The following is a 24,675-nucleotide window of genomic DNA, read 5'->3' on the forward strand; positions in this document are numbered from 1 at the left end:
AAGAAATGGAAAAGCAGAGATTATAACTGATACACAGAAATACAAGACTACCATGAAGTGTATTATATATTAATAAAATGGACAAACTAGAAGAAACAGATAAATCCCTAAGAGGAAAACAAAACAAAACACCTATCAAGACTAAATCGTGAAGAAATAGAAAATCTAAACATACCAATTGCTATTAATGAGATTGAATCACTAATCAAAAAACCCCCAACAACGAAAAGTCCAAGACCAGATGTCTTCACTAAATTCTACCAAACTTTAAACAACTGGGAGTTCCCCCTGTGGCTCAACTGGATCAGCTGCATCTCTGCAGTGCCAGGTTGCAGGTTTGATTCTTGGCCTGAAACAGTGGGTTAAGGGGTCTGGTATTGTGGGTCGACGCTGTAGCTCAGATCTGGTCTCTGGTCCAGGAACTCCATATACCATGAGGCAGCCGAAAAGAAAAGTGAAAACGAAAGATAAAAATCACATGGTCATCTCAAGAGATATGGAAGCATTGGACAAAATTCAATTATCTGTTAATGACAAACCTTTCAACCAAGTTGGTATAGAGGGAAGGGACCTCACCATAACAGACCATACATGAAAAGCCAACAGCTAACATTATACTCAGTGAAAAGCTGACATCTTTTCCTCTAATATCAAGAACAAGGCAGAAGTGCCCACTCTCATCACTTTTATTCAACACAGTATTGGAAGTCCTAGTCAGAGCAATCAATCAAGAAAAAGAAACAAAGGCATCCAAATCAGAAAGAAGTAAAACCGTAATTACCTATAGATGACGTGATTATTATATTTAAAAAACCCCTAAAGACTCCACCAAAAAACTGTTAGGCCTAATCAACAAATTCAGAAAAAATATAGAATATAAAATCAATATATAAAAACCTGTTGTGTTTCTATATACTAATAAACTGTCAGAAAGAGAAATCAAGAAAATAATCCCATTTACAATTGCATCAAAAAGAATAATACACCCAGGAATAAATTCAGCCAAGGAGGTGAAAGGCCTGTACAATGAAAACTGGAATACACTGATGAAATAAACTAAAAACACAAACAAATGTAAATATTCTGCACTTGTGGGGTGGAAGAAGTAATTCTGTAAAAATGTCCACACTATCCAAAACAATGTATGGATTTACTTTCAATGCAACTTATATAAACATTCCAATGGCATTTTTCATTGAACAGAACAAAAAACCTTAAAGTTTGTACGGAACCACAAACGATCTTGAAAAGCCAAAGCAATCTTCAGAAAGTAGAGGAATCTGGAGACATCAAACTTCTTTATTTCAAACTATATTTCAATGCTCTGGTAATCAAACAGTATGGTATTGGCATAGAAATGGACACACAGATTAATGGCACAGCACAGAGCCCAGAAATAAAGCCATGCATATATGGTCAATTAATTTACAACAAAGGAGAAAAGAATATACAATGCAGAGAAAGATAAAGGTGTTTATTAGGAAAAGAAAATCTGAACAGTCATACCCAAAGACATGAAATTGGACCCCTATCTTAGACCACACACCAAAATTACCTCAAAATGGATTCAAGACTTACATGTAAGACCTAAAACCTTAAAACTCCTATATGGAAATATAGGAGATAAGCTCCTTAAGACTGGTCTTGTAAAGATTAAACAAAATGAGAGAATCCTAGTTCTTAAACAAATATAAAAATTAAATGTAGGAGTTCCCGCCGTGGCTCAGCAGTTAATGAACTTGACTAGTATCCATGAGGATGCAAGTTCTGTCCCTGGCCTTGCTCAGTGGGTTAAGGATCCAGTGTCGCCATGAGCTGTGGTCCAGGCTGCAATATAGATCAGATCTCTCATTGCTGTGGCTGTGGCCAGCAGTTACTGCTCTGATTTGACTCTAGCCTGGGAACCTCCATATGCTGCAGGTGGGGCCATAAAAAGACCACAAAAATAAATCAATAAATAAATCTAAGTTCCTGTTGTGGCTCATCAGATTAAGAACCTGACTAGTATCCATGAGAATTCAGATTCGATCCCTGGCTTTGATCACTGGGTTAAGGATCCAGCATTACTGCAAGCTGCACCCGATATGGCAGATATAGCTCAGATCTGGCCACAGCCTACAGTTCCAGTTCAACCCCTAGCCTGGGAACTTCCATGTGTTCCATGTGCGGCCCTAAAAAGACAAAAAAAAAAAAAAAAAAAAAAAAAAAAAAAAAATTAAATGTAGCTTAATATATCTTCAGTATAGAAAATTGCATCATGAATTGAAAATGTAATATTTTTTTTAAGTCTGCACCTGTGGCATATGGAAGTTCCCAGTCCAGGAACTGAATTCAAGATGTAGCTGAAGGAGTTCCCATCGTGGCAGACTGGAAACGAATCCGACTAAGAACCATGAGGATGCGGGTTCAATCCCTGGCCTTGCTCAGTGGGTTAAGGATCTGGCATTGCGGTGAGCTATGGTGTAGGTCGCAGATGTGGCTTGGATCCGGCGTTGCTGTGGCATAGCTCGGATTGGACCCCGAGCCTGGGAACCTCCATAGGCCTCTGGCCCTAAAAAGCAAAAACAAACAAACAAACAAAAAAACCCACCACAGACATAGTTGTAACATACGCTGTAACAAAAATAGATCCTTTAACCCCCTGTTAGAGGCCTAGGATTAAACAAGTACCTCCGCGAAGACTCAAGCCGCTACACTTGGGATTCTTAACCCACTGCACCTCAGTGGGAACTCTGAAAATGTAACTTTAAATGCCATTTTGCCTGGATCAGAGATTTCAAACTGCTCCCTGGAAAGCATCTGATTGGGAGTAGGGGGAGCAGGGTGTGTGGAACAGACTGGTGTTCCCTGAACCTGTAGCAAATGGAGTGGGTGTGGTTTTTCTTTTTTCTTTTTCTTTTTTTACTGCTAGTCTATTGAATAATAGTTTAAAACGTCCACAGAAGTTTTATAGAAAGCTTGAAAATCCCAAATGCGTACATCGTTTCAGAAAATACCAGGTCTAACAACAATTTTCTCAGGCAGCTCAGTAAAATATTTTAGGCTATATGCCATATGTAAAAATATACAGAGTCATCTGGTAGTATACAGAATTTTTTTGTTTGTTTTTAAATAGGGTATCAACAGAGTCAGCTCCATTTTGTCTTCCTTATATAGTCTAAATCATTTGGATTCACTGACCACAGAAAATGGAACCACAGCAATGTATTCACAGCTTGAAGGATTTTCACAAAATCAACAGTGCCTGGCTGAGTGAAAGGGCTAGAGGAAAGCAAATAAGTTTTAACTTTCTATTTAATGTACTAAGGGCAAATATTTAGCTTCTGCATTCGTGATAGAGATGGGGAAGAGAGAGGGGCCCACCTTTATTCAGTATACCTGTTATTGTGTAGACACCCTTTTTTTCTTTTTTTTAGCCATGCCATAGCATGTTGACGTTCCCGGGCCAGGGACTGAACTTGCCCTGCAGTTGTGACCTGAGCCACAGCTGTGGCAACGCTGGATCCTTACTTAACCCGCTGTGCCCCAAGGGAACGTCCTTGGTAGGCACTTTTATAAAAAAGGTACCACTCATATTGTACATTATTCCACCAATGCAAAATGTTATTAATTCTGAATTGAAAATGAAGAAGCTGACGTGCAGAAAAGCTGTAACTTAATCAGTGCCTCAGCGACAGAATCAGGATGAGGACCTATTTGCTTAGCTGGTATTTATTGAGTAGTTACTAAGTGTTATGTTGATGCTAAAACTTTCATGTGTTCATCTTTGGAACAACTCTATGCAGTAAAAACTTGATTATTATCTCTGTTTTACAAATGATGAAACTGAGGTCACCCAATTAAGTGGTAAAGCCGGTATCTGTACTCAGATTCACCTGCTATCAGTCTGTGAACTGATTTTATACAGCTCGATTTTATACAGCTTTATAACCATGTGAAATTTTATACAGCTTTATAACCATGTGTCTTAAGTCAACTCCTAATTTCTCTCCTAAAAACAAAAGTACCCTGGAGTTCCCTGATGGCACAGCAGGTTAAGGAGCCAGTGCTGTCACTGCAGCAGCTCAGGTCACTGCTGTGGCATGGCTTTAATCCCTGGCCCAGTAACTTCCACATGCCAGAGATGCAGCCCAAACAAAACAAACTTGGAATATCTTGGATAATATTGAATGATATTCTCAAAAACTTTTGTCTTTGGTTTAAAACATGTTTCATATTCACACTTCCGATGAATACGATGATATGGGGGCTCATAGATGGTTAAGAAAAATAATGCCCATCTGAATATTAAGACCAAGAATAGTTAGTAATTTAGCTAATTTCCTAATTTGGTTCCCCTGCTTAAAACCGTTTCCTTTTTTATATTTATTCTCAGTGAGAGAGCTCACTTCTTCTTCCTCCCCACCCACCTTTTTGTTTTTCTTGATCAGTCGCATAAGAAATAGCAAAGTGTTGTGGCCTTAAAAATCTTCTAATCTGGAGTTCCCATTGTGGTGCAGCAGAAACGAATCCAACCAGGAACCATGAGGTTGCAGGTTCAATCCCTGGCCTCACTCAGTGGGTTAAGGATCTGGTGTTGACATGAGCTGTGGTATAGTTCACAGATGAGGCTAGGATCCTGAGGTGCTGTGCTGTGGCACAGGCTGGCAGCTGTAGCTCTAATTCGACTCCTAGCCTGGGAATCTCCGTATGCCACGGGTGCAGCCCTAAAAAACAAACGAACAAAAATCTGCTAATCTATAACATATTTAAAAACTGTATCAGTATAGGACTTTACCATCTATTCTGCTTAATTATGTTGACTAAATTACCCTAAGATTTGTTGCAGGCAACATACCATAACCAACCCCCAAAAGATATGTGGCTCTAAGAGAACATAAGGCAAACAAATACAGATAATGGTAAATCTAGGGTAAGGGATGTATTTTTAAATTAAAGTGTTAAGTGATATCTCACAGTAATCACATAATGTCATTAATTTTCTCCTAAGCTGTGCAAAGTTAGACAATAAATGAATACAAAGGGGAAATAAGTATAATAAAATATGCTACATGTCAAATCGTGGAACTAGAAAAGAATTTTGAAACGGACCCCATGTTATAACTGAAAATATAATAAATTTCAAATTATAAAACCAAACCAGAAAAAAGTCAGTGTGAGAATAAGGGATATTTTGGAGTTACCTCGTAGCTCAGTGGATTAAGGATCTGGTTCTGCTGTGGCATGGGTTTGATCCCTGCTCTAGGAACTTCTGAATGGGTGTGTGCGGCCCAAAAAATAATGCAAGACATATTTTGATAATTGCACTGAAACTTTAATATATTCAATTTTGACAGCTTCTTGTTAAGGAACACTGGTTTCACACTCTAAGCAAAAATAAAATTACCCTGTATTCTTAAAAAAAAAAAAAAAAAAAAAAGAGGCACATCACAACTATGCCTGATTTTCTTAGAGGAAGTAGGATATTCTCTTATATTTAAGTTTTACTTTTTTTTTTTTAATTTGAGGTTTTACTTTTAATTTATTTATTTTTTCCTTTTTAGGGCCACACCTGTGGCATATGGAAGTTCCCAGGCTAGGGGTCGAATTGGAGCTACAGCTTCCAGCCTGTGTCACAGCAACTTGGGATCCAAGCCACGTCTGCGAGACGTACACTGCAGCTCACAGCAATGTCAGATCCTTAATCCACTGAGCAGGGCCAGGGATCAAACCTGCATCCTCATGAATACTAGTTGGGCTCGTTACCACTGAGCCACAATGGGAACTCCAGATTTGAAATTCTAAAATTTAAAAATTTGATATTTTCTCCTTTGCCTCCTATTCATAATTTAAAATATAAGGATAATTTTACTGTCACATTTTCTCCTTTTTAACACAAATTTAGCCTCAGAACAAAGTAATACTTATGGAACACACCTACCTTACACCCAAAATAAGACTAGCTTCTCGCCTACTCATTTTCTGTTCAAATCCTCCTTTATAGTAGGATGAAAAGGTCTGCACAGGAAAGAAAGAACAAAAAATGATTAATTCCATGTATGAGGTGCATGACCTCAATCCCATCACACTGCTTCAGTAGGAGTCATGCATTTTACCAGAAGTAAATCTGAAATTGTTGGTGGGGTGGGTGGGGAGGGGGAGCACGCAACAATAATCCTTTACAAGAAATCATGAACAAGCGGAATACTTAAAAAATGTTAACAATCTTTTCCACTTCCAAATACACTCACTTTTCTACACCGAGGAAATGAGAAAGATGAGCAGAAACAAAAGGCTTGCACATTTCCTAAGCTCTACACAGTAACTCTGTCATTGGATAACCTTGACCAAGTCATTTACTACTAAGATAACAGACAGTCTGACCTACTAGACTGGCTGAGAAAGAAGAGGAGAAACTGCGAAGGTGGGGACGACATCAGGACATCAGACAGGAAGACGGGGCTGCAAGGCCGACACGGCTGGAGGGGCCTGAGCAAGGAGCAAGAGTAGGACAGTGGGAACTGGGGGCAGGCTGTGGATGGACTCGGGGAAAGGCAAGTGACTGAAGCTATTTCTCTCAGTCAGGAGGAGCAGCCAGAGCACTGGAGTAACAGGTTTGACTTGGTTTTAAAAGGATTACTTGGGAGGCAGTATCAAGACGGCAGAGGAGTAGGAAGTGGGGCTCATCTTCTCCCACGAACACACCCAAAATGCCACTTACATGTAGATTCACACAGAAAAGCTACTACATGCTGACAGAGACCTCTGACGTGCAAAAAGGGCAAGAAACCCTCCGAGTAACTGGGTAGAACAAAATGAAAAAATAAAATAAAATAAAAAAGGGAGAGAGAAAGAAGAGAAAAAAGGAATCGGGCTGGGCCCAGCACTCTTGAGAGGGAGCCATGAAAGAGGAAAGGAATCCACACCCTGGGAGGTGGCCACCTAACGGGGACAGAGGGGGAGCCTCAAGGCCTCCTCCTACGTGAAGGCTGATCTGGGAAAAATGCAGCAGCTGGTCTGAGGAGGGCAAAGCAGAGAGAGGGAGCTGCAGAGACCACCAGAACCACTGACTCACATACCACTGCTTGAGACATCTGGGCAGGGGCTGGGGTGCTGAAACGTGGGCTTTGGAGGCCAGGTCCAGGAGAGGACTAGGGGACAGTGTAGAAACAGCCTGAGGGAACTGGGGAGCAGAGCACCACAGCCAAGGTAGAGTGGGAAGAGGCCTGGGCCCGAAAGAGAAGGAGGGCGCCACTGTCAGGGAGTGTGAGGGGAGGGGGTGGACAATGACAGGAAGCTCTTTCTCTGCTCACATGCCATCTATGGGGGCCGGGTGAAAACTGCCACAGCCATGTTGGACTCCAGAGGTTGGCATGGCCCACCACCACTAGCGGTCCAGTGACCAGGCACTGCCTGCAGCCACAGTCACCTCAAGGGCCACAAGCACAGAGGGCCCTGCAACTGAGTGCCACCTGTTGCACCCACCTCCATGAGAACAAATGCACTCCACTGCTGCTGCTGCTAAGGGCCCTGGGCACTGCCCCCACTGCCCTGAGGATCAATGCCACTGCCAAGGGCCCACAACCAGGTGCCACCTGCAGGCATCGCCCATTGCCCCCACCTCCCTGGAAGCACAGGCAGGCCATCTACCTGCACACCCCCTATCATGGGGATAACGGCCTGCACACACTGAGGAAAGAGACAGCAAGCATTCAAACCAAAAGCGGTTCTCAAGCCACAGGCTCACAAGCTACCTAGGGATGCTACTGCTTCTAAATAGCCCTCTCAGACTACAGCAGATAACTGTTTTCCTTAAACTCAAGGAGTCAGAAAAAATATAAGAAAAATGAAGAAGCATAGGAATCATTTCCAGTTAAAAGAACAGGAGAATTCCCCTGAAGAAGCAAAGAATGAAACAGACCTTCACAGTCTAACAGACGCTGAGTTCAAAAAGGAGGTAATGGAAATACTGAAGAATTAAGTGCAGCTATCAACAGCATGCAGATCACTTTAAAAAGGAACTATGCTACAAGGAGCCGAGAAAACTTAGAAAATTCATTTGCAGAGACAAAAACTGAGTCAAACACATTGAACAGCAGAATGGATAATGAAAAGGAACAAAAAGTGACCCAGAAGATAAAACTATCAAAATCTCCCAATCAGAATAGGAGTCAGAAAGCCATAATCTATGGAATAATATAAAGAGGGCCAATTTACACATAATAGGGGTCCCACAAGGAGAAGAAAAAGAAAAGGGATTGAAAACACATTTGAAGAAATTATGGCTGAAAACTTCCCAATCTAAAGAAGGAAACAGATATTCAGATACAGAGAGCACGGAGGGTCCCAAACAAGTTGAACCCAAACAGACCTACACCAAAAAATAACAGAAATAGCAAAAATTAAAGATAAGTAGAGAATTCTAAAGGCAGTATGTAGAAAAAAAGAAAAAGTTAATTATAAGAGAACCCCCTACAAGGCAATCAGCTGATTTCTCTACAGAATTGATAGAGGCCAGAAGAGAATGGCAAGATAAATTCAAAGTTCTAAAAGGGAAAAATCTGCAATCTAGAATAGTCTACCCAGCAAGATTATCATTTAAAATAGAAGGAGAAAAAGAATTTTTTCAGACAAAAAAAAAAATATATATATATACAGGAATACTAAACCTCTCCTAAAAGAAATACTGAAAGGTCTCCTCTAAATAAGAAAGAGGTAACAAGATACAGGATGGGGGAAGTGACAATTGGAAAGTAATCAAATAAGCAAGTATACAGATTAAAAAAAAAAAACTATTTGTAAAAGCAAAGATAAACACAAAGAAGAGCAAAAGGATAAACACGAATATGTTCAAAAGGACATCAAAATCTTAAAATGTGGGGAAGGAAGAAGAGTAAGAAAATCTAGACTTTTTTTTAAGAATGTGCTTGAGCCTATATGACTATCAGTCTAAAAGCAAGCAGATATAGGAAGGAGTTAACGTACTTGAAAGCAGAGCAACCACAAATCAAAACTAAACAATACATTCACAAAAACGAAAAAGAAGAGAACACAAGCATAAAAATAAAGTCACCTAACCAGAGAAGAAAAAAAGGAAAAACATAAAATCAACTGGAAAACAAGGTTTAAAATGGCAATAAATACATGCCAATGCCACTGGACTAAATGCTCCAATCAAAAGACACAGAGTGGTACACTGGATAAAAAAACCAAAAGTCTAAAATAATATGTCCCTTACAAGAGACCCAACTTCAGGCAAAGGACATATAAATTCAAAGTGAGGGGACAGAAAAAGATATTTAATGCAAATAGAAATAACAGGAAAGCAGGAGTCACAATACTTGTAATCAGACAGACTTTAAAGCTAAAGCCATAAAGAAAGATAAAGAAGGAGTTTCCAAGAATTCCCATTGTGACTCAGAGGGTTAAGATTCCTACATAGTGTCCACGAGGATACAGGTTCAATCCCTGGCCTTGCTCAGTGCATTAAAGGATCCAGCATTGCTGCAAGCTGTGGCATAGGTTTCAGATGTGGCTTGGCTCCAGTATTGCTGTGGCTATGGAGTAGGCTGGCAGCTGAAGCTCTGATCAGACTCCTAGCCAGGGAACTTCCATAAGCCACAGATGCAGCCACAAAAAGAAAAGAAAAAAGATAAACAAGGACAGTATTTAAAGACAACAGGATCCATTCAAGAAGAGGATATTACACTCGTCGATGTATACACCCCTAATATAGGAGCACCCAAATACATTAAAACAAATACTAATGGACATAAAAGGAGAAATTGATGGGGATACAATAATAATAGACTTTAACAACCCACTCACATCAATGGCCAGATCTTCTAGATGGAAAAATCAATTAGGCAACAGAGATCCTAAATGACACAAGAGAACAATTAGACTTCAGAAAACTACATAAAAAAAAAAAAAAAAACCCAGAATACACATTCTTTTCTAATGCACATGGAACATTCTCCAGGACTGACCACATACTGAGACACAAAGCTAACCTCAACAAATTTAAGAGAACAGAAATGATTTCAAGCATCTTCTCTGACCACAATGGCATAAAACTAGAAATCAACCACAGGAAAAGAAGTGAGAAAAAAATGAGACTAAATAACCTGCTACTAAAAAAACCGTGGGTTAATGGGGAAATCAAAAGGGAAATTAAAAAAAAAAAATACCTCAAGACAAATGATCATGAAACACATGAGATACTGCAAAAGCAGTCCTTAGAGGGAAGTTCATAGCGATACTTCCTCCAAAAACAAGAAAAATTTCAAATAAACAATATACCACCTAAAAGAATTAGAGAAAGAACAACAAACAAAACCTAAAGTCAGAAGGAAATAACAATCAGAAAGGAAGTCAATAAAATGAAGATGAAAGAACAACAGGAATAAGTCAATATAACCAAGAGCTGGTTGTTTGAAAAGGTAAACAAAAAGTGACAAACCTCCAGCCAGACTCACCAAGAAGAGAGAGAGAACCCAAATAAAATAAGAAAAGAAAAAGGAGAAGTCTCAATGGATACTGCAAAAATACAAAAAAAAAAAAAAAAAAAAAACCTATAAGAGAACACTATGAATAATTGCATGCCAACAAATTTGACAATCTAGACAAAATGAACAAATTTCTAGAAACACAGAGCTCACCAAAACTGAATCAAAAAGAAAAAAACCATTTGAACAGACTGATCACTAAAAATGAAATTGAACATGTAATTAAAAAAAAAAAAATCCCTGCAAACAAAAGTCCAGGACCAGATGGCTATAAAGAACAACTAATATTAATCTTTCTTAAACTTTGCCAAAATATTGAAGAAGAAGGAACACTCCCTGAGACATTTATGAAGCCACCATCACCTTCATACAAAAACCAGACAAAGATACTACCAAAAAAGAAAATTACAGGCCAATATCTTTGATGAATATCGATGCAAAGATCTCAACAAAATTTTAGCCAACTGATTCCAACAACACATGAAAAGAACATACATCAAAACCAAGTGGGATTCATCCCAAGTTCACAAGGATAGTTCAACAGATGCAAACCAACGTAATACACTACATTAACGAAAGTCAAAACCCACATGGATCATCTCAATAGCTGGAGAAAAAGTATTTGAGAAAAGCCAACATTCATTCATGATTAAAAAAACTCTTAGCAAAGTGGGTATAGAAGGAACATATCTGAACATAATAAAAGCCATTTATGACAAACCCTCAGCCAATGTAATTCTCAATAGAGAAAAGCTGAAAGCCTTCCCTCTAAAATCTGGAACAAGACAAGGATACCCACTCTCACCAGTTTTATTCAACATGGTATTGGAAGTCCTAACCACAGCAATCAGAGAAACAAAAGCAATAAAAGGTATCTAAATTAGAAGAGGTAAAATTATCACTATATGCATATAGAAAACCCCTAAGCACTCCACACAAAAACTACTTCAACTGCCCAATGAATTCAGCAAAGTAGCAGGATACAAGATTAATATTCAGAAATCAGTTACATTTCTGAATACTAACAATGAAATATTAGAAAAGGAATATAATACTTTTTAAAATTGCACCCCCCAAAAATAAAATACCTAGGAATAAACCTGATCGAGGAGGTGAAACTTATTATATATTGAAAACTATAAAACATTAATCAAGAAAATTAAAGAGAAAAAAAAAAGAAAATTAAAGAGGATTCAAAGAAATGGAAAGATATCCCATGCTCCTGGATTGGAAGAATTAATATTGCTAAAATGACCACACTACCCAAAGAAAATCTACCAATTTTATGTGATGCTTATCAAATTACCCATGCCCTTTTTCACAGAAATTAGAACTGACAATCCAAAAATTAATATGGAACCATAAAAAGACCCAGAATTGCCAAAGCAATCCTGAGGGGAAAAAAGCAAGAGGAGTAACTTTCCTAGACTTTCAGACAATACTGCAAAGCTACAGTAAACACGACAGTATGGTACTGGTACAAAAACAGACAAATGGACCAATGGAACAGAATAGAGAGCCCAGAAATAAATCCAGACACCCACGGTCAATTAATCTTCAGTGAAGGAGGCAAGAATATAAAATGGGAAAAAGTCTCTTTGGCAAGTGGTTCTTGGAAAACTGGACATCTGCATGTGAATCAAGGAAACTAGAATACACCCTCACACCACAAAAATAAACTCAAAAGCAGGCTTAAAGACTTAAACGTAAGACATGACACCATAAAACTACCAGAAGAGAACATAGGCAAGACATTCTCTGACATCAACTGTACAAATATTATCTTAGGTCAGTCTCCCAGGCAATAGAAATAGGAACAAAAATAAACAAATGAGACCTAATCAAACTTACAAGCTTTTGCACAGCAAAAGAAACCATGAGAAAAATGAAGACACCCTACGGGATAGAAGAAAATAGTTGCAAATGATGCAACTGACAAGGGCTTACTCTCCAAAATATATGTAAACAACCCAATTGAAAAATAGGCAGAAGACCTAAAAGACATTTCTTCAAACAAGACATACAGATGGCCAACAGGCACATGAAAAAATGCTCAACATCACTAATTATTAGAGAAATGCAAATCAAAACCACAAGGAGGTACCAACTTCACTTCACACTTCAATGAATGGCCATCATTCCTAAGTCTACAAGTAACAGATGCTAGAGAGGTATATGGAGAAAAGGGAACACTCCTACTTTGTTGGTGGGAATGTAAATTGCTGCAACCACTATGGAAAATAGTATGGCAGTTCCTCAGAAAACTAAATATACAACTAACATGATCTAGCAATTCCACTCTTGGGCATATGTCTGGAAAAAACTATAATCCAAAAGATACAGGCACCTGTACCTTCACAGCAGCACTATTCACAATAGCCATGACAAGGAAACAACCTAAGTGTCCATCAACAGATGAATGGATTGAAAAGATGTGTACATATACACAACGGAATATTACTGAAGCATTAAAAAAACAATGCAATAATGTCATTTGTAGCAACATGGATGCAACTAGAGGTTCCCATACTAAGTACATCAGAAAGAGAGACAAATACTGTATGCTATCATTTATATGTCGAATCTAAAATATGGCACAAATGAACCTACCTGCAAAACAGAACAAGACTCACAGACAGAGGGAACAGAATCAAGACAGTGTGGTACTAGCTGACAAGGGGGAAGGGCGAGGGAGTGCGATGGACTGAGAGTTTGGGGTTACGTTGATGCAAACTACTGTATTTAGAATGGACAGACAACACAGTCCTACTGTACAGAAAAGGGAACTCTATCTAGTCTCCTGGATGGATCATGATAGAAGACCATATAAGTGTGTGTGTGTGTGTGTGTGTGTGTGTGTGTGTGTGAGATTAGGTCACTTTGCTGTACAGCAGAAACTGCCATTAACATTGTAAATCATCTATAATTTAAAAAATGTCAAAGGATTATATTACTGCTGCATGGAAAACAGAGAGACAAGTACAGGAGTTCCCTGGTTCCTTAGCAGGCTAAGGATCCAGCACTGCCACTGCTGTGGTGCAGGTGCGATCCCTGACCTGGGACTTCCACATGTCACGGGTGTGGCCAGAAAACAAAACAAAACCCTAAGAAAGTGGAGGCAAGAGACCAGTTAAGAGGATATAAGGAATCTAAGAGGTGGAGGTGGGACGGACCAATGTGGTAATGGAGGAGGAGGTGAGACACTCCGATTTGGGATGAATTGCGAATCAGAAATGACAATTGCTTGGACTGAATGTGGGCTATGAGAAAAGGCAGGGAATCAAAGATGATGCAGTACACACTGGTTTTTTTTCAGTCTTTTCTAGGGCCACACCCATGGCGTATGGAGGTTCCTAGGCTAGAGGTCTAATCAGAGCTGAAGCCGATGGCCTACACCACAGCCACAGCAACACGGGATCCGAGCCACGTCTGCGACCTACACCATAGCTCATGGCAACATCAGATCCTTAACCCACTGAGCGAGGCCAGGGATCAAACCCGCAACCTCACGGTTCCTAGTTGGGTTCATTAACCACTGCGCCATGACGGGAACTCCAGTACACACTGTTATATGCTGCACAGATCCTTCTTCCAAAGCGAGGCACTTGCTCCTCAGACACTGGGGCTGCTGCAGGCAGACAGCACTCAGCTGTCAAATCCCAGCAACTGACTTGGCTGCAGAAGGCTGAGCTCCCGCCCCCTTCCCAGGCAGTCTCTAGGGAATGACACTGCGGTTCTCTGCAGCTCAGTCCTTGTACTTCTTACTTATATTTACTTCCCAGGTGATGCCATTGAGTTTCATGGCCTCGCACCCCAACTTGGGACAAGCACAATGAGCCACCCGAGCGTCAGAGCTCCTCAGGGGGCTGCCTCAGGCCTGTGTTAAGGTTGTACTTCAGTCTCAATTATCCTTCCCTTCTTTTCCTTCTCTTGCCTTCTGGAGCTGTTGATCCTAAGAGCACTCCCTAATGAACTAACAGCTTGCTCATCTTTGTCTCATTCTGCTTTCCAGAGAACTTAAACTGCAAATGACTGCTAGGTTTCTGGCCTAAATTGCCAATTAATGACTTAGAGAAGGAGTGGTTATTTGTTTGTTGTGGGTAACAGATACCAGGAGATTGGTTTTGGTTATGTTAAGTTTCAAATGTCTATTAAGTATCTAATAGACATTGGAGGAAAAGTCTGACCTGGAGATAACATTTGGGAGTCATGAGTATACAGACGGCATTAAGCCATCAGACTAAATGAGATCACCTAGAGAGGGAGTGGAGAAAAGTCCAAAGCCTGAGCCTTAGAGATGGCAACATTTAGTGGCACAGAAATGAAGAGGAATCCGCAAAGGAACTGCACGGGCTCAGTGGTGCAGCAGGAGGAAAAGCAGGTGCCAACAGTGAAGAAGTGAAAAATAGTGTCAAGTGCTTCTGACAGGTCAAGCCAGAAGAGAGCTGAGAACTGAGCGCTGCATTCAGCAAAAACTCAAAGAATCTAACCAGAGTACACGTATGAAGGAACAACAGCTAGCTTCAAGGTTTCTCTCAGGGGACCAAAATTTTTTACTAGATATATACCTTACTCCCTAATATTTCTATTAGTATCAACCTTAGGGAGCTCCAAAATTTCAACTTTTCCACACAATAAACAAACTGATGATGCTTCATGAACTCGTTTCCACCACATTCACAAGACTCATTAACCCTAAAAAGCAGGTATTGCATCCAAGCCAAGTTTTCACTTTCGGTTCTTCCTAGGTGCAGAAGAAAACTAAGTAAAGGTTACTTAAAATCTAGCACCTGGAGTTCCTGTTGTGGCTCAGTGGGTTAAGAACCTGACATGGTGTCAATGAGGATGGGGGTTCGATCCCTGGCCTCGCTCAGGGGGTTAAGGATCTGGTGTTGCCTAAAGCTGCAGTGCAAGTCACAGATGCAACTCAGATTCAACCCCAAGCCCAGGAACCTCCATATGCAGCAGATGTGCCCCCGCCACCCCCCCCCCACAAAATCTAGCACCTGGTTAAGGCTCATACCCCAAAACACTGACCTGCTTACAAGTAAGTCAATCTGAACCTAGACAATCATCACAATCCTTCTAAAGGAAGGTCCTCATTTTGAGGACAGACACTTAATATTTGGGGGCTTTATAGAAAAGAAGACAGAGAAAACAAAATTGTTCATGTTACTTTACAGAAAATCATGCCTTCTAAAAATCGTATGGAATTTAGGTTTTATATTACATAATTTTAAAAAGAAACTGTTATCACAGTATTTTAATATATTTTTCTGTAACTTAGTAGCTGTGTTTTTAATATATTTTTCTGTAAATTAGTAGCTGTGTCATGAGCAAGCAGAACACTGTCCCTTTGTTACCACCCTCCAACAGAGCATAACTGACTCAAAGGCCCTTTGAAGCTTACAAACAATATACCAATGTTGTATTACATACATAAAGATACACAGATAGAAAGCAGTGCAGAACCACTTTCTGACAATGCTGGTGAGTCAAGAAATGTTTAGATTCACAAAAGTGGGACTATCATAAGGAATAACTATGTCATTAAACAGAGAAGATGGTTATATATTTCTCATGGAATTTCCAAGGACAGAAACAGTGGAATTTATTCTGCTATTTGAAACACACCCCAAATCTTACAAATTATTATTTTGTACTATTCTATTTATAAAGTATATAACGACAGAAACCAATTTAATTTTCCTTCTACAATTAACACAGAATACTATATCGCTATATATTATCAAAGAAGATATGAAAAGAACCAAGTTAAATGTAAGTCTTCATTAGCTAATTTACTCAATCAATAACTTGAAACATAAAAGCCCTCCAGACAACCAGAGAAATACATCATTCCACAGTCTTAAGGGAAGAAAGCCACTCACCATTAACTCTAAGCTTCAATTATGTACAATAAGCTATTTGATTTATAGAGCCACAGAATGATGATTTTAATTAGCATTATTTCCATGAATTTCACTTAACCATAAAACAATATAAGTCGAATTTTAAAAACTTGTATTCAAGTAAAATGACAAATTCGCAAATAGAAAAATAAAAGTCTCAAAAGAAGATGAATAACTTGGGTATTGTTCCCTGGGGGGTGGGGGGAACAGGGTTAATTATACATTAGCTGAATCAATAATAGACATTAAAACTTTAAAAAAAAAAAAAATCAAGGAAAGGGTACAGGCTCAAAACAGCAGACTGAATAATAAAAATCTTCCGAATTCCAAAGTGCCTTTGAAATGAGAAAGAGGTATTTTAAAAAAGAAAAATCCATAATAGCCTAGAAAACAAGAAATGGGACAAGCAGCAAACCAGAAAGTTTAAAGAAATTCTGAAAGATTGAAAACAGGTAAGACACAGCACATCACAAATCACAGCAAACAAAAAATTGCAGCAGCCCAATCACTAGAGGAAAGAAAGAAGAAAACACACTAAGTTCAGAGTCAACAAATACAAAACATGGTATCAGGATAATTAATTAAACCAGAAGAGCAGAGAGAGACCATTCCCAATTCCATTAGTACAGAAGGTAAGGTTCAGCCCCCTGTCACTTCAGCCCTCAGGCTAATAAGCAAGTGAAATGCCTGGGGTGCATCTTATTGTGAGTGGTAGGTCCCAAGAGAAGCAAAGGGGAGTACCAGGAGATCACATTTCAGAATGCTGAGGGCTGAAGAGGCGGACAGTTATGCCAAGGAGTAAAATATACATAGTACTCAACCACCCTTGGGTTCTGCAAATCCCAAGACTGCCTCTGGGCTCCTTGCTTTGGAAGGGACATGACTGTTGATTAAACCCACCTACATACTCACAAACCATGTTGATCCTCTCACTCAATTAAACTGCTGAATGAAGCAAGCCTACCAAACTGATGAGAAAGTCCACTTTCATTACTCAGCGGAGTCCTCCTCAACATACATCAACAACCAAGGATCTTTAGACATTTGGAAAAAAACCAATATTATGGAGGGAAAAAAATAGAACCAAGATGAACAAACAACAGCTGGCTCGAAAGGAAGGAGATAAATCAAGAAATGTAAGAGAACCTGACAAAATCTGAATTAGTGTCTTTAGAGATATTAGGATAACATCCATAAAAGAATAAGTTGTATGAAAAAGGATCAAGAATAATTCTTTGATATTAAAAAAGTGCTTATGTAAAAAAATGTAGTGGAGGGGCTGAACAACAGAAGGGCCATTGCTGAAGGCCAACCTAGTGATCTGCAAAATAACCTCTGGAAATACTGTGGGAAGTAGAACAAAATGATTAAGAGAAAGAAAATAAGATAAAATGTTCAGATTTAACATCTCTCTTATCAGAGTTTCAGGAGCAGAGGAGAGAGACATTGGAAAGAGGAAATAATTAAAGAAATAACATAGTAGAGTATTACAGGACAAATGACAGACAATTTTCACATTAAGTCAAGGGTAAAAATCCCTGTGAAATTTCAGAAAATCAGTAATAAAGAGAACACCCCCAAAGTTTCCAGAGCTAAACAAGAAGCACACAAACAAAAAAATCATCCAACACTAAAAACTCAAAGCACAAACAACACAAGAAAAACCAAAGCATGCCATGTACAGAGGAATAAAAAACACCAGAAACGCTGGCTGAGTCTGAGTACCAAAAAATGTGGCTGAGATATGCAGGAAAGCACAAATGAGGGCACGGAAGTTCAGCCTGAGAGAGACTTCTGTTGTACTCCTCTAACACTGGCGCCACCAGATTCCAAGGAACCACAAGTTAAATGTAACAGAGCAAAGGAGACATTTTCTTTTCTTCACTTTTTAGGGCTGCATCCAGGGCTATGTAAGCTCCCAGGCTAGGGATCGAACTGGAGCTGCAGCTATCAGCCTACGCCACAGCCATAGCAACTTAGAATCCAGCCCTGTCTGTGACCTACACCACAGCTCACAGCAACACTGGTTCCTTAATCCACTAACAGAGGCCAGGGATCGAACCTCCATCCTCATGGACACGAGTTGGGTTCGTTACCACTGAGCCACAACATGAGAGTTTATTTAACAGAGAATTTAAAACATTTACCATCCATGCATTCCATATGAAAGAAATTATTCTAGGCAATACTCCAACAAAATGGGAGGGGAAAAGTGAGAGAAAAGGAGGAAAGTTAAGAACAAGATGATGTTCAAAGTATAGAGGAGGCGCATGAAGTTTAGGAAAAAATGAAAAGAGAACCCAAAGGAACTTGAGCCTCGAATATTCTGAGTGACAGAGATTTATACACAACCACAGTTCCTATTTGTCGGTAACTCTCTTTAGTTCAATAATGAACATACGCACAAGATCGAAACACTGTAAACGCTGTGCTTTGTGAATTTGACTTTTTGGAATCATTAGTATGTGTATATTTCATTCCTCTATTTCCCTGGAACAATTAATATTTAAAGAATTATTTTAAAAACTCTTATCTTGGAGTTCCTGCAGGGGCTCAGCAGAAATGAATCTGCCTAGCACTCATGAGGCCGCAGATCCCTGGCCTTGCTCAGTGGGTTTAGGATCTGGCATTGCCGTGAGCTGTGTGTAGGTTGCAGACACTGCTTGGATCCTGCGTTGCTGTGGCTGTGCTGTAGTCTGGCAGCTACAGCTCCAATCCGACCCCTAGCCTGGGAATCTCCATATGCTGCGGGTGCGGTCCTAAAAAAAAAAAAAAAAAAAAAAAAAAGACAAAAAAACCCCAAAACACAACTCTTATCTTTACTGAAGTATAGTTATGATGATGATGATAAAGATATTCTAAGATGTTTTCACTGGAAACTGCAAGCGTAATACTTTGTGGGAAAGGGACTGGATTTATCAAAAGCCACTTGTATTAACCTGAAGCCCGCGAAGAGGAGGGGGAGGAGGCATGCATCATTTTCCTCTCCTTCAGAAATGCAGGGGCCGGGTTCAGGACACCCATGACAACCTCTTAAACCACTCGACTTTATTGCTGAGCCTCCACAGAGCAGCGCAGTTTTTCTCACGTGCTTGTTCTCTTTTCCTTTAGAATGCTAAATAACGTAGTTCTACAAAATGTGACTCTTCTATTTATAAACATACCAAAGATCACCGCCACAGGAGAGCAAAGATTTCTGAAATTCTCTCCATTTGTAAACATACGGAAAGACACCAATGACATTCATTTAAACTACTGTGTCACCATCTCCACTCCTCTAACTCTATTTCAAGCCACCATCATCCTGGACCATCTCAATATCCTAACAGGTTTCATGGCTGCTCCTCTGGTTCATTCTAGTCCATACACTAAGCACAGGCAGAGGGATCATCTAAAATGAAAATCACTGCCCCCACGCGTAACACCTTCCCAAGGCTTACCATCAAACTTAAAATAACATCTGCAGTCTTTATCATCGTCTATTTGGCCCTACGTAACTAATCTGGGCCCAAACTACTATTCCTTCCTCATGTTCCACTGGAGTTGCGCTTGCTGTTAAACTCATTTCCACCCTGGAACTTCTGCAGTGCTCCACTGCCCAGAAAGCCCTTCCTTCAGACAGTCACATGGCCTGCTCCCTCCCCTTCTCAGAGCCACCGTCCTTGACCCATCTGATACAGATTCCTCTCTGCTGCTGCTGAAGCCAACCCTTACCCTGACCTCATTTTCTAAAGCTAACGAAACTTTTACATTCATCACTTCTACGTATTATGTACCTTACGTATGTGTTCATTGTTTCCACTAAAATGTAAGCTCCTGAGGGTGGTGTCTTTGGTTCATGACTACATCCCACTCCCCACAATAACGTCTGACACGTAGTAGGTACTTAATGAACATTTAATGAATGCATGCTCTGTATCTATTAATACTTTAGCCAAAGAAAATACAAATAAGAAAACAGAGGAGTTCCTGTTGTGGCTAAGAGATACTGAACCTGACTAGCATTCAGGAAGATATGGGTTCAATCCCTGTCCTTGCACAGGCGGTTAAAAGATCCGGTGTTGCCGCGAGCTGTAGTGTAGCTGGCAGATGTGGTTTGGATCTGGCATTGCTGTAGCTGTGGTGTAGGCTGGCAGCTACAGCTCCAATTTGATCCTGAGCCTGGGAACCTCCACATGCTGTGGGTGTGGCCCCCAAAACACAAAAACAAAAAACAGGGAAACAGAAAATAAACACATGCTCCTTCTAATCACAAACAGACATTTATAGGTCTACAAAATCACTTGCAGTTCTTTTGACCCTGAGTTTAATTGTCTGTCAGCATGTCATCCTTTGAAAGTGTGGTCATTGCTCATTACTAACTAAGCCTCACAAGCCTGTAATCCCTTCACTAAAACAAGCCATTCATTCTCAAACTGCTGCAAGCCAAGCTGATCTATCCCAGACCTTCTGCTTCCCAGAAATCAATGTTTATGTTGCACTGCTTCAGTGAGTTTTCTCTGCCTGGTCTCCAGTGGTCACAAACCACAGTTCACCACACTCTAGCTTCTTAGACACCTACTATCATTCATTCTTCGCTTATATTCAGCTCAGCAGACAGGGCAGCTGTAACGCTGGTAGATGAATGTATGAGCCCTACAGGATTTCAAGGTTGGAATCTTATAATCTTATGTTTGAGATAGCCAGATGTTGATGCAAGAGGACTAGTTTCAAATGTCAAGATGAAATAAACTCTCGGGTAAGCTCCATCAGGCCAGGGACCATGTCTGTTTTGTTCACCAGCTATGCCTGGTATAGGACAATTCCCAAATGAATATTAACGAAACAAGGAAAATAAATTACCTCAAAATTGACACAATACTACTAAAATGAATGTAATAATTAGAAGTCAAAATTAGGAATATGGTTAGACATAGGAGTTCCCTTCACGGCTCAGTGGTTAACAAATCCAACTAGGATCCACGAGGATGTGGGTTCAACCCCTGGCCTTGCTCAGTGGGTTAAGGATCCAGTGTTGCTGCGGTGTAGATTGCAGATACGGCTCGGATCCCGAGTTGCTGTGGCTGTGGCCAAAAGCTGCAGCTCTGATCTGACCCCTGGGAACTTCCATATGCTGCAGATGTGGCTCTAAACAGCACAAAAAAAAAAAAAAAGGGGGGGGGGGACTATGGTTAGATATAAAACAACGTGACCGAGGAACTTAAAAGAAATTAAAATCTGTGAAGTAGATAAACTCACCAATAACATATACACTGGAAAATCCAAAACATTTTTCTGAATTACTATCAGCGACAGCATACAAATAAAAATCAAAATGAGCTTAGCTTTCTAACGAAAGCCTTCTTTCACTTACAGGAGCTGAAATCTTCTTTGCGGTTTCTGTGATTACTTGTCCTAGAGGTTTCCAGATCTGAAATGCATAGCGACCTAAGTAATAACAGAAATAACATCAAATATATTTTTATAATGAAAGGCAATACCCACAAGGTGCTCACTATAGTATTTATTCATAGTTTACGTTCTATGTTTTTTCAGTAACTATTTCATCTTTTTTGTTGGCCATGCCCACAGCAAGAGGCAGTCCCTGGGCTAGAGATCAAACCCACACCCCAGCAGTGACCGAAACCTCTGCAGTGACCAAAACCTCTGCAGTGACCACATCCAATCCTTAACCCACTGTGCCACAAGAGAACTCCCTCAACAACCTACCAGAAAGATATATTTTTTCCAAATTTCTAGTTCATTAAATGGAAGACGGGTTTCATTTTAATACAATTTAAATGGAGGACAGATTTCATTTTAATATAATTATCATGGCTATTGAATTTATTCTGTTCTAGTTCATAATTATAAAATAAGAAAATTTCAACCTTTATGTATAAAAAATCTTACATTTATATGATGTTACAGGTCACACACCCACAAAATAACAGTCTAGTGCTCTTTTAAAGTCCCTTTACATATAAAGTCACTTATGAATCTAAAATAATTATACTGCTTTTCACAATGATAATCACGTTGAACTATACAGGAAACAAGTCATGTATATGATCTGTACACAGAAGAGTGATTTTAATCGAGATATTGCTAAAGTAAAAAAGCAATTATGGGGAGTTTCCATCATGGCGCAGCAGAAATAATCTGACAAGTATCCATGAGGATGCGGGTTCGATCCCTGGCCTCGCTCAGTGGGTCGGGGATCCAGCATTGCCACGAGCTGTGGTGTAGATCACAGATGAGGACTGGATCCTGCGTGGCTGTGGCGTAGGCTGGCAGCTGCAGCTCTGATTTGAGCCCCAGCCTGGGAACTGCCATATGCTGCAGGTGTGACCCTAAAAGGGCATTAAAAAAAAAAAAAAAAAAAAAAAAAAAAAAAAAAAGAGGCAGTTATGTAGGTAATATTTACAAAGAATGTTTACTCTTAATTTCTGAGAATGACTACACTCCTAAAAACTTATTTTAGTGCTTTCCTTTCTTTGGCATCCTAAAAATCAAAACTCCCGAGTCTGGACAACTAAGTATCAATGACAACACAAGTCCTACACTGTTTTCAGGGCAAAGATAAAATATTATCTGGCTTATTTACCTTTTGCACCTAATCAGAACATGTCTACTAACACTAGTCTCTCTTTTCCCAGAGCTTTGCTAGAAAACCAGTGAACTTCGAAAACCTCTGCCCTTCAACTCAATTTCCAACCATAACATGATTTGTAAATCAAGATTGCTACTGGGAAAGTTCAACTACATAGATCTTTTATAAGAAGTTTCCTGTCTAGGAGGTCCTGTTGTGGCACAGCGGAAACGAATCCGAGTAGGAACTACGAGGTTGCAGGTTCAATCCCTGGCCTCACTCAGTGAGCTGTGGTGTAGGTCGCAGATGCGGCTTGGATCTTGAGTTGCTGTGGCGTAGGCCTGCAGCTGTAGCTTCAATTAGATCCCTAGCCTGGGACCCTCCATATGCCACAGGCGCAGCCCTAAAAACCAAAAAACAAACAAACAAAAAAACTCAGGATGCTACAAATAGGAAGACATGAAGTAGCCAATCTAAGGAGGAGATAAAAAGCTCTGGACGTCAGGAGAAATTAAAGTAAAATTAAATGAAGCTGAAATCCTAACTCATCTAAATCTCTATATGGACATCAACTTCGATTTGATTCTACAATAGTATAAATCAGAGCTTTTAAATATTTTATCTCAAAACGCCTTAAAAACCAGTCAGTCTCTATATAAAAAAGCAGTTAAAGGCTTCAAGTCGTGACATGTGGACATTTATGTTAATCCTACAGGAGAAGACCTACTTCCAACAGTATAGGGGTTCTTCTCCGAAATTCTATTATCCAGGTGTATACGACCCTGAAAGACATCTACCTGTTATTTAGTATTCTAGTTAGTGAAGTGAATTTGGCAATAGTGTAGTATATACAGAATACATGGGCCAATTCTCATTTTAGAAAGACAACCTTGGCAAAAGTGCATCTTTCCCTAATTTCAAATAAAAACTCTACATTTGAATTTGAAATAACTATGCCCATTCTCCTACAGCAATTAATACGAAAATTGTTTTGTGTTTATAGGCAAGTTTGTCAGAATTCCTTTTCAGACATGATACTCTTCAAAGTTCAGAAAGCAGTCAACCATAGTTATATCATGAGACAGAAGACCCAGCGGTATGAGCACCAAGAGAATCTGAACCGCTGACGTTCCTTTTTATTGGTAGGGTGCTTTAAATGAGAGTTGTGTGGGAGTTCCCGTTGTGGCGCAGTGGAAACGAATCCGACTAAGAACCAAGAGGTTGCGGGTTCGACGATCCCTGGCCTCTCTCAGTGGGTTGAGGATCTGGCGTTGCCTTGAGCTGTGGTGTTAAGTCGCAGACACGGCTCCCATCTGGCTTTGCTGTGGCTGTCGTGTAGGCTGGCAGCAACAGCTCCAAATAGACCCCTAGCCTGGGAACCTCCATATGCCATAGGTGCAGCCCTAAAACGACAAAAGACAAAAAAAGTTAAAAATAAAAATACATGAGAGTTGTGTGGAATTAAATACCATACGAAACAAAATAAAATCCTTCCTATCTCATTTTTCTCTTGGATCTTCCTAAAGGCCACATTACCACAATGTAGCTCCACCTAAAAGAAGATCTAATTAATAAGATCAAATTCATGGAACTTTTTCTTTGTTTGTTTTAAATTCATGGAACTTAAGAGACACAAATGCTAAATGAAAAATGGAAATACTTTACCAACAAGAAAATGCTCTCTAATATTTAATTAGAGACTAGC

The 24,675-nt window shown here is 39.7% G+C and overlaps 1 protein-coding gene across 1 annotated transcript in view; it reads right to left on the reverse strand.

The window, feature by feature from the left end:
• DNAJC15 (DnaJ heat shock protein family (Hsp40) member C15) overlaps positions 1 to 24,675 on the reverse strand; it is a 75,627-nt gene that overhangs the window by 20,240 nt on the left and 30,712 nt on the right. Inside the window, exons 3-4 of the mRNA XM_001925120.7 lie at positions 21,753 to 21,826; positions 5,921 to 5,997 (exon numbers count right to left, since the gene is read on the reverse strand). Of these exons, the coding sequence (XP_001925155.3) occupies positions 5,921 to 5,997; positions 21,753 to 21,826 (151 nt within the window). The remainder of the gene's footprint in view (positions 1 to 5,920; positions 5,998 to 21,752; positions 21,827 to 24,675) is intronic.

The sequence above is a fragment of the Sus scrofa genome, chromosome 11, assembly GCF_000003025.6.
Source record: "Sus scrofa isolate TJ Tabasco breed Duroc chromosome 11, Sscrofa11.1, whole genome shotgun sequence".
Classification (NCBI taxonomy): domain Eukaryota; kingdom Metazoa; phylum Chordata; class Mammalia; order Artiodactyla; family Suidae; genus Sus; species Sus scrofa.